Raw genomic sequence first — 10,251 nt, 5'->3', positions numbered from 1 at the left:
CCTCTTTTAGAAGCATTTCATTAAAAAGCAGCTTATTTAAAATTGGCGCCAACGTGTTGGAACTTTAAGGAAAATAAATTATCCTATTGGGAACCATGGTACATGTCATCTTGAGTAAACGTCAAACTTAAAAGTCAAAATATGTTTTTGTTAGCTACGTGGAGGTAGTTTCAATTATTGTGGTTTTCCGCAAAAGCCCCAGTTGTATTCGTTAAATTTAAAATTGGTTCAGGTTGTAAAAAGTTCTGCTCGCCAAAATGGGGCTTTGTAAATGCCCCAAACGACAAGTCACTAACCAGTTTTGCTTCGAACATCGGGTGTGTGTTTGTGAATCTTGTATGGTTACAAATCATCCCATCGTAAGTACATATTAATACAGAAATTGACGACAAAAAGCTTCGTTAGTTTGATATTTTACTTATATTTTAGTGTGTGGTTCAGTCCTACTTACAATGGTTACAGGACAGCGATTATAATTCAATTTGTGAACTCTGTTCCAAAGACCTACATGTTGAAGATAGTATTCGATTAACTTGTTATCGTGAGTACTTAACTTATCAATCAGTCTCTTCACTCGTGGGCCATAAACATCTCTTAGTTGTCGCTCCTTTTACCTCTACATTTGTACGTAATTTGCAATTTTAGATGTCTTTCATTGGTCCTGTCTGGATCATCATTCAAGGCAGTTGCCTCCAACAACAGCACCCAGAGGGTACGTTTGTCCTTCCTGCAAAAGTCCCTTATTTCCAGCTCCAAATTTGATCAGCCCTGTAGCTGATGTGTTAAAGGAGAAACTCGCCGGGGTCAACTGGGCTAGAGCAGGTCTAGGGCTTCCTCTCGTAAGCATCAATTATTATAGTCTTGGACGAAAACTAGATTTGTTCGAGTCAGCTTAGTAGCACAGGCTGAGTTGTTTTAGTTATAAATGCAGAGAGAAATGTATTTCCTGTACGGATAAAAATCGGGATTTTTTTCGAAAATTTCAAAACATGAAAGGAAGGAAAAGGCTTTAAATTGACCGATTTTTTACAAAATTATGTTTAAGCAGTGGTCAACCACATCCTTACATCGCGGTTCTCAGGCAAGTGGCTTGCCTCCTTAAAAAAACTAAACTTCTTAACTTTCTGATTTTTTTTTTTTTGGTGGAATCGATTAGTTAAAAATAAACTATCTTTATTTTCCGAGTTGCAGCAACATGGCTTTGAGTGTTGCAATCAAACTCGACATATTTTATGTATTAATGAAAAATACACTTTGTACGGCGGATGTTTTCAATCTCACTTTTACCAGTTTTATAATAAAACAAAAGTAAAGCAGGAAATTTAACGACACAGATGAACATTTAACCCAAAGCGGAACCCAGAAAAATACAATTAAAAAACACGAAAGGAACCAACTTAAGTAAAGATCGTTCTGGATAGTTACTAATTTCTTTTTCCCAGTAAAAAACACATTCTTCACAAAAGCTCCTAAACCATTTCTTTCTTGAACTGGTCTTAAAATGAAAATATTTTCTGCATATAAAGCTTCAATTAAGAATCACCCTGTATACACACGCTGGAGAAATTATGGGAGCGGGCCTAATTCAACACGTTTTGAGTTATTTTTGTCGTGAAACCTCTATCTGATTTTGCATCACCTTTTCACCGACTTGCAGCTTTACAGCTTAGAGCTTTTTAATATTTTTTCAGACTATTTATGGTACAATTAAAAAAACTGTTTAAAACATGTTTTAGTTATCTGAAGAACGAGAAGTAAAGTCAGTAATTAATCATGTGAATTCATCACTACCTGTACCCGTCAGATCTACACCGAGTCCATCACATTCAGTAGTTACGTTAGATGATCACGGTGCTTTTAATAGAATAGATAATTACCATGGAACATCATCCAACCGAAAACATTTTCAGGTGGGCCTTTTTGCATTAGGTATTTCTTGTTGTACGTGAATAACTAAGTTATTAGTACTTTTAGGATATCAGAACACTAAAATCTTTACCGTTTGACCACGATGAGAATAAATATAAGAGAAGGCCGCTGTCTGAGTTCGTATCGACTTGGTGGAGGTAAGAGCCTTTATCTGAGCTTAAATCCATGTATTTGTGTGTATTTTCATGATGGTTCAAATTTTCAGAGTTACATTTGGTGCTTCAGTAGCTTCTAGAGGGCACAGATCCAAGTCCCGTAGATACTGTATGTTGGGAACTTTGGTATTTTTAGCAGTTTTAGTATTTTTTTTACTGATGTCTCGTCTTGGCAGATATTCTACCGAAAATGATCCTAATTTTGAGGAAATTAATAATCCATTTGTGAACGTTGAAAAGTAGATTAATTTACGCAGCACATACTTTAACATATGTAAATAATTTTTATTTAAGTATATTTACTATTAAGTGAATGAAAACTAATTATAGAGAACCAATGGCAACAATCATCCATTTTAATACCTGTGAGGAAAAATGTGTGTAGTTATTTATTATTATAATTCATTATGTTAATGCAATTCACACGTGTGAGGTGCAGGACAATTTTTTGCGCTATATAAATTTGAAATCATTTTTAATAAAAAATATGCAATAATGTCGCCTTTTCCTGCATAGTAAATAAACTAACTGCAATTAGCCTGCAATTTAAATTTACTGCATTCCCGAATCCTGACTACCAAATAAGTTCCTGTTAAAACCCTACCGATTATCTTGTCTAAGATCCCATTCATTTAAATATATACTTTTTTATTTCATTAAGCTCTTAGTGAAAATTTGTTTAATTCCATTGGCGACACTGTAACCGTTATCAAAATATGACAGGGTAAACCAGCTGTTATCTCTCATATAATCATAATTGTAAACAAGGGAAAACGTCACCAAAATCGAAAAAGAAAAGTACATTTCATTACAAAATGTAACCAGTAACGCTAAAGCTAAAATCTAGTTTAGAGCCGGTTTGTGAAAGTGTAGGCCAGTCAAGGTTGTCATTAATCTTATTTGTTTTAAACTTCAGCAATTGTTCAGTTCCTGTATTGCTGCACAATGGTTGCAAATGGAAAGGTGAGTTCTGTTCTATAATTGTATTGAACTCACATAGCACGGTTTTACGTTGAATTTGGTATATTTAAAAAGTCAAGTACAGGCGATTATTTCTTCTTTCAGAAATCTTTCTTCACAGTAAATCTGAAAGTATCCTGTCCATATTGCTTAATAAGTACATATGGATAGCTCAATTTGGATTTTAAAAATCCTACTTTCTTCTTGTTATCTTTCTTGGTTAATTAAATTAAATGTTAGGTGCATATTAACCCGCCTTAATTGCCCCAGCAAGTATAACATTATCTATTAAATATGAGCAATGAATTCAGGTATTGGAGGAGCTCAAGTCCTAATTTGTCCATAAACTGAAGGGCTAAAATGCATCTCCTCATCTCAAGTTACAGGCAAAACTGTCAAAGACGGCACCAAAAAACTATTTTAAAAATTGTAACTAAGTATAGCCATAAAAGTTCATTGTGACTATCGCCAAAGTGTAACTATCTTTCATGATAACTGTGTTCGTGTTGTTCTAAAAAGAACAATTTTCCAGGATATATAGCAGAAACTTTTTTTAAATAATTTTATTTCCCAATTGTATTAGTCAAAGCATAGCAAATACTAAACATTGTTACATATCCTAATAATTTCTAATATTGAATTCAATTAACATTTTTAGAAATATTTTTCATTTCTTTCATTCATTATGTTATTTCCCGAAATAATCTTTCGCGACCATTTTTACAACTGGTGCGTTTTCCTGTTTTTTAGGCCCTCGTGGAAAATATGGGTGGCAAGCATGAGTGGCTTACACTGAACTGACCAGTTCAGTGGTAGGGTTCCCTGTTTTTCAAACGGAAAATGTAGAGAGATAGACATGAGCATGACGCCTAAAATACTAGCGAATGTGATGAATAAAAAACTCCATTTTTTCATATTTTATAGTTTGGAAATGGTGCATATCAGAACCCCTCCTTATATGAAAATTGTGAACTTTTTGTGGATAGGAAAAATGCGCATCTAAAATCTATGTTCAGAAATCCTGTGTCATCCTGTAAATTATTTTTCTATCTGGTTTGAGCTGTTTAATTAATGCTATGAATTTAAATACTAATTTTCTAATGCAGCATTTGATATAGAAAAATATACCTAGTCTTCACAAAATCAGTTAAAACAAGACTCCTGAAGATGTGTTTGTCTATTTGAATTCATAAATACTGCACAATATCACCATAATCTCAGATAAGTATACGGTCATCATCAGGAAGTTTCCAATGGTTTCAAGTGAAAATCGGCACAATGTGGTGAAATCCAATGTTTTTTTGGCTGGCACTTGCTGAGATTATTTCAAATCTATCAATTCAATTCATGTCGAAATTAAGTACAGTAAGATTCGAGCCTTGATATAAATTAAGTCCATCATTTGAGTCATCACATAAATAAAACGTATGACAAATAATAAACGTTACTTAACAAGAAAAAATGAATGAATGAAACCGTACTGGATTTCGTCGGTTGTTAAGATTCTGAACAATCTAATCTTCATTATTTTGTTGAATATTGCAATACTTCAAGCAAATTTTCAACATCAAAATTGTATCAATCTGTAATATAACTGTGCACTCTTCTTGCAAATAATTGCGTTAGACAATAGTATTAACGTACATTTTTTTATCTCTCAGGAATACTTATCGTCTAGGTGTATCAATTTCTTTTATTCTAAAGTTAATCCTTTCGTTATCTTTGTTTATCCATGCTGCTTTTCGGCAACTACTTGAGTAAATGTTCGGATTTACGTTGTCAAAATCAAAATCTGAATCGACCAATTCATGTATTACAACATGCCAGTAAGTCGAAATAATCGAAGAAAATAATTTATTAATTTTATTTTGCAGGCAAATGGGGATTTCCACACATCGTATCTGTACAATCCCGATATTCTCCATGGACTTGATTGGAAGTCGGTTCAAAGCAAAGTAACACCCTTTATAACTAATGAGAATCCAGGAGAAGATTACTTCTTGGTTAGACCATTGCAAATTGAAGATTACGATAAAGGATATTTGCAGCTACTTAGCCAGTTGACAACAGTTGGCGATGTTTCGAAGACGGACTTTGAAGGTAATTATAACGTATATAACTTGTGAGTGAAATGGCAATCGTTAACTGCTAAAGCGTAATTCAAAATTTACATCTTTCCCCTGGATGTTATTGGGGAGCACAGAATGTTTCCATTTTGCTTGTTATTTCTTTTTCTCCTTTATTGATTAATATCATACTTGCTAGTAAATTGTTTTACATGGCACGTATTCCTTATCATTTGATAATGATTTGTTCAACCTGCTTATCATTCATTTCTAATATAATTACATTTGATTTCAGTTCAGTTTCGAAAAATGCAAAAAGCAGGATGCTACTTTGTTACTGTGATTGAAGACATTCGAGATAGTCGGATTATTGGTTCTGCCACTTTAGTCACTGAATTAAAGTTCATCCATAAGTGCGGCGAACGAGCTAGATTAGAAGATGTAGTAGTCAACAATACTTACCGAGGAAAGCAGCTTGGAAAACTGTAAGTATTACTTATTTGTTTTACCTAAAAAAATTCGACTTGCTAACATTGCTGAGTAAATCCACTGGCACGGATAACTCGTTGCACAGCTGCACTAACAATACATCAGTAAATTGAAAGCGTATGAAATATACAGATGATGTTTTTGTTCGTTTTCAGGATCGTTTTAACTGTAACTCTCTTAGCTAAAAAGCTGGGCAGTTATAAAATGTCCCTTGACTGTAAGGACCAGCTAATACAGTTTTACAAATCGTTAGGGTATTCTTTAGAACCTGGTAATGCCAACACTATGATGTTGAGGTACGAATCGAAATTATGAAAATAGGCCAATTCCATTTTTGCTTGTAAATAATAACGTATTGCTATACACCATCGCAAGTCCTGCAGGTTTTATATTTTAACGTCATGTAGACTATTAATTCTTACAATTATGGTCTAAGCTGGCCAATAAACGTCGAAAAGTGCAATACAGCAGCTGGGCTCATCGTCAATGATTGAGGTAACATCCGTGTAATATTAAGTTTGTTGTAACATATTTTGCCATGCCATTTTTAAGTAATAAATTATTTCAAATATATTATGGATTTGATCAATATTACATAGTGCAACAACAATAAGTGAGTCTGGTGACGGAATCAAATAAGTGCTACATTAATTAACTTTATTTTCCTTTAATCATGCACAACACAAATGAAAAGCAATCCGCTTCAAACATACATCATTAATCATATTAAAATTTTACGGATTATTGTATCATATAAATAATAATTAATATGTATCACTTTAAACATGGATGCAACTTTATCAATACCAATGATACTGAAAAACTGGCCAAAGTCTAGCTTTACGGAAAGGAGACTGTTTATCTACAATCAAAATTGTACCGATTCTAAGCAGGAAAGACAATGAAAATTAACACCTCACTATTGTTCGGATTTTTTTCTGCTTTAATGGAGCAATCTTTTTATTGAATGATGTTCTCTTCACAATTTTGTGAGCTAAAATCAACTTTCGAACTCACTTATAAATTCTTACATGAAAATTAAGATTATTATTAATGCGCGATTTTTTCTCCTCTTTTCGTTGTTATAATTGCATAGAAAAGTATATTCTAATATTATGTTTACACTTTGTGCATTATACAGTCAATATTTTCATGAAACTAGTTATGGCCAGCCTTAGTCTACACCAATAAATGGAGTATAAACATTTATATACACAGTTAACGTTTACATAAAATACTTAATTTAACATTCTCGACAGTTACTTATGAAAGAGCACACTACTATATTAAAGATCTGAGTGTCAGGAGTGTTGCATTATTGCAAGCAACTGTGAAACATTTCGAATCAACTAACACATTCAAGGTGGTTGATGTAAAATAGGTTCATTCACGTTACGGTGTTACAAAAATACTCTACGGCAAACATCACTAATGTAAAATTTTGCAAACACATTTTAGTCAATTTAGGATACCTTTATATAAAGCATTTTTTCGCAAGTCTTCATTATAATGAAGGATATTCCTGTCAATTTTGAAAACTTGTTTTATTTTATGCAGTCAATTGCAAAGATAATTCGTTTACCCAAACCATTTCTGAACAAATCTTACTCCTAATATACCTTTGAGGGTAAAACAGCTAATAGTTATTGTACTTTTTAATGTAACTAATCTAAAACAAATTAATATTCAAGAAATTTCAATAACTAAAATTAAAATACACAAAAATAAAACAAATTAAAAGAAGAAACGTGCTATGTATACTTACAGTGTCTAACAATCTTCGAATATATTAAATCTAGTTTAAAACTTTATACATGAAGTTGTGATTATGAGAAGTCTTATGAGTTGAATACGTATATTAATTTTTTGTACACTTACTAAACTAGGAAGATAGTAGCTGACAATTGGTTAGTGAAAATGGTATTTCGTATTTAAACAAATTKGTAATTRCCAGTCAACTAGAAGAAACCAAATATTTAAAAAATGGTTTTAAACACTTGAAATGAAAAACCGTTAACTTTTTAACGAACGTTTATCAATTGTTCTTCGGTGTTTTTAAAATGCTATAATGCAAAAGAAGTGAGTTCCGAACAAAAACTGAAAATAACATTTTTACTTCGTTTTAAGATGAAATTTTGTCGAAATCAAATATTAGATGCAGATTTTCAGCAKCACTCATCATTTAGGAAAAAATKAATCAWKACATTTATTTTTCTTTTTGGCTTAAATATATTTTAATAKAACTTGTTGTAAATTACTACAATAATCMTTTTGAGTTGKTTTTCCAAATCAGGCTTTGTCTTGACTCATATCAAAATGAAGACTGATGGAAAAACAGCTAAGTGTGCCTGCTAAGTTTTTWATTATTTTTATTTAAATGTGACACSCTCTGCATATTYTTACAYATTCCAGTGCACAGTATGCACAATAAACCCATTTGTTGCGCATGTATTAACATACAAGTTTCGGTACTTTCCTTTTTCACTTTAGCGTTGTAAATAGCGCTCAAAAAAATATTGAACAAAATGAACGATACGAGATTCATTTTATACTTATATACGTAATTCATAAGTACGAATTTTAAATATTTAGTTTCTTACTAAAATGATGTGAAAACCATGCAGCTTTAATCTAATTTACATAATTGTTTATATAACATCCAAGATGAGACTCCTGTTTTTTGGGTTTTACTACAAAATACAAAAATAATTCAGTCATCAAACGGTTCATACAAAAAATGGACGCCAATTTATCATTTTGTATTCAGAAGACATCAATCAACATCTACAGTGTTTTCTTACCATAGTACTAATTATACACATCTAAATTATATAGCATTGGATTATATAATATGTTTATGGAACTAGAATAACGTTTGGTTTAAAGGGGAATTCGATCTAAATTGCTATTTGTTGATACATTAATAACTTTAATTATATATTGGATATCTGGTGGAAAACTGTGTACTAACGTTAAGGTCTTGGTAATGATGGAGTGATAAAAAATTATAAAACAACGGAAATAACACAAATTTTACTTACATCATTATTAAATGGCAGTATGTTTTCGGCTCTATAAAATAATGAAAAAATGACAATTTAAAGTTTTTTGAGTGCAATCTAATCACGAATTGGTGGAGATCGATATGTTTCCGAGTTGAGCTTTGCAAAATATTTAGATGTTATTTATCTGGCTTAACAATTGACTCAAAGCCCCACTAGACATCTAATAATTGTTTTATGTTGGTCTAATTGATGTGTTATTTCAATTGTTCTTATATAATTATCCTTATTAATTTTAAATAATTTGAAAACATTTTTGTAGTGAAAATTATCTTTTGCATTACTAATTTCGAAAACACTCCATCTGAAATAATGAATCCTGTTTCTGCGCATATGTATTTTACTAAATCGATGATGCAGTGAAATAGCTGATAATACTAAGCAAAATTACGACGTCAAAATATTTAGTAAATCTTCGGAGCCGATCGATCGTTGATGATTTTTGCCCTTTTAAGTGTGGCTCCACGCTTGATCTGATCCATGAGTGATTCATGGCATATTTTCGGATCAGGCTGAAAAATGATCCATACATGATAAAAATCAGTGAAAGAACTGAGACAGTAGAGTTTGAGCTCGTCATTTGCTTTCAGCCCTTAATGTTCTCGCATTTATTGGTTAGTCCTGTTAATCCACGCCACAATGTTGAAAACCATTAAAAAAAATACATTCGTCTTTCGTCAAGCTTCGTTCATGGTAGGTGTTTGTCAATGAACAATTGAATTGATTTTTTTCATATTCATTTCATAATTCATATATGAGTGGAACAAAGACTTATAAGAAAGGAATAAACATTGGAAGGCGAAGCAAACACTTCCAAGCCTTTAACGGCCACGTCTTTAGCAGCCTCAATTCGCAATCACCTCTTTCTTATACACCATTTTGTATGTTATCTCGTGTTCCATTCATAAGCTTGGCGGTGCATATTTATGCTCCAAACCTTTGTATGGACACGTTGCTGTTATAGAGCAACTTTCATCAAACGTAAATCAAGAAAAACAGTTAGCAGTTATCACCAATATTATAAGCCACACTCAAATTGCACTCACACTCGTATTTCTCACCCCTTAAAATCTATCTTCATGTGGGACTATCTGGAAGATACACAAACAATAATAACTATATTGGGATTTGGGGAACTATACCCCTTATTTTGTATGGAATTGGGGTATTAAACGTTTACAGATAAAACTATGCAAAATCTCTGTCTAAGTAATCAGATAAGCTCTATTCACTCCAAAGATTGTCGGCAATACGGCGTTGGCGCTATGTTCGATATATCTTATATAACACTCTGTATATTAGTTCGGAGATGCGGTTTTTGCCTTTAGCTGAATGCGCTCTAATTTCAAGACACTCTGCATACTATGAAGGCTTTCACGGCCGGTTAAATCACATTTAGGAATGTTTTCCGGGCTTTGAAGCCGTGGTCTATGGCAGTCTATGGAATCCTGACGTTTCGTCCACAACTGCGGTGGACATTATCAAACGCTATTAGGCAGTGGGCGAAGTGATCTCCCGTGCTTTCCGACTAAGACTGATTCAACTGCTGGATTCCCAGTCGTATTTATGCCGCCCAGCCGTGTGTGCTCA

At 32.7% G+C, this 10,251-nt stretch overlaps 3 protein-coding genes across 10 annotated transcripts in view; 2 read left to right on the top strand and 1 right to left on the bottom strand.

Annotated features, from left to right (window-relative positions):
• Positions 1 to 114: 114 nt before the first annotated feature.
• Positions 115 to 2,580, top strand: LOC109545193 (zinc finger protein-like 1). The gene is made up of 6 exons (XM_019915734.2): positions 115 to 359; positions 430 to 541; positions 646 to 839; positions 1,737 to 1,910; positions 1,975 to 2,066; positions 2,135 to 2,580. The coding sequence occupies exons 1-6, from the start codon at positions 258 to 260 to the stop codon at positions 2,325 to 2,327; spliced, it is 867 nt and encodes a 288-aa protein (XP_019771293.1). The 5' UTR covers positions 115 to 257; the 3' UTR covers positions 2,328 to 2,580.
• A 185-nt stretch (positions 2,581 to 2,765) lies between these two features.
• Positions 2,766 to 6,172, top strand: LOC109545138 (probable glucosamine 6-phosphate N-acetyltransferase). Of its 2 annotated transcripts, none has more exons than XM_019915643.2 (4): positions 2,766 to 3,047; positions 4,919 to 5,144; positions 5,406 to 5,595; positions 5,755 to 6,172. In XM_019915643.2, the coding sequence occupies exons 1-4, from the start codon at positions 3,030 to 3,032 to the stop codon at positions 5,912 to 5,914; spliced, it is 594 nt and encodes a 197-aa protein (XP_019771202.1). In that variant the 5' UTR covers positions 2,766 to 3,029; the 3' UTR covers positions 5,915 to 6,172. The 2 variants fall into 2 exon arrangements, with proteins under 2 accessions (XP_019771202.1, XP_019771203.2); XM_019915644.2 differs by lacking the exon at positions 2,766 to 3,047 and adding an exon at positions 4,849 to 4,870.
• A 70-nt stretch (positions 6,173 to 6,242) lies between these two features.
• LOC109545133 (protein MTSS 1) overlaps positions 6,243 to 10,251 on the bottom strand; it is a 103,869-nt gene continuing 99,860 nt past the window's right edge. For 6 of the 7 annotated variants that reach the window (XM_048667384.1, XM_019915634.2, XM_048667383.1 and 3 more), the window contains one exon: positions 6,243 to 9,173. In XM_048667384.1, coding sequence (XP_048523341.1) covers positions 9,066 to 9,173 — 108 coding nt within the window. In that variant the 3' untranslated portion in view covers positions 6,243 to 9,065. Of the gene's footprint in view, positions 9,174 to 9,722; positions 9,753 to 10,251 lie in introns of all 7 variants that reach the window. The other variant, XM_019915636.2, reaches the window with a different exon arrangement.

This window comes from Dendroctonus ponderosae, unplaced genomic scaffold (genome assembly GCF_020466585.1).
Source record: "Dendroctonus ponderosae isolate FM_Combo_2020 unplaced genomic scaffold, Dpon_F_20191213v2 Dpon_F_20191213_6, whole genome shotgun sequence".
Lineage (NCBI taxonomy): Eukaryota > Metazoa > Arthropoda > Insecta > Coleoptera > Curculionidae > Dendroctonus > Dendroctonus ponderosae.
This window is presented reverse-complemented; position numbering and strand designations above follow the sequence as displayed.

Excerpts from the sequence above, each read along its gene's own strand:
- LOC109545138 (XM_019915643.2), top strand. Across the intron at positions 5,145-5,405 it reads TTCGAAGACGGACTTTGAAG|TTCAGTTTCGAAAAATGCAA; the intron begins GTAATTATAACG and ends ATTTGATTTCAG. Across the intron at positions 5,596-5,754 it reads GGAAAGCAGCTTGGAAAACT|GATCGTTTTAACTGTAACTC; the intron begins GTAAGTATTACT and ends GTTCGTTTTCAG.
- LOC109545193 (XM_019915734.2), top strand. The coding sequence starts at position 258 with ATGGGGCTTTGTAAATGCCCCAAACGACAAGTCACTAACCAGTTTTGC. Across the intron at positions 840-1,736 it reads CAGGTCTAGGGCTTCCTCTC|TTATCTGAAGAACGAGAAGT; the intron begins GTAAGCATCAAT and ends AACATGTTTTAG. Across the intron at positions 1,911-1,974 it reads CCAACCGAAAACATTTTCAG|GATATCAGAACACTAAAATC; the intron begins GTGGGCCTTTTT and ends TAGTACTTTTAG.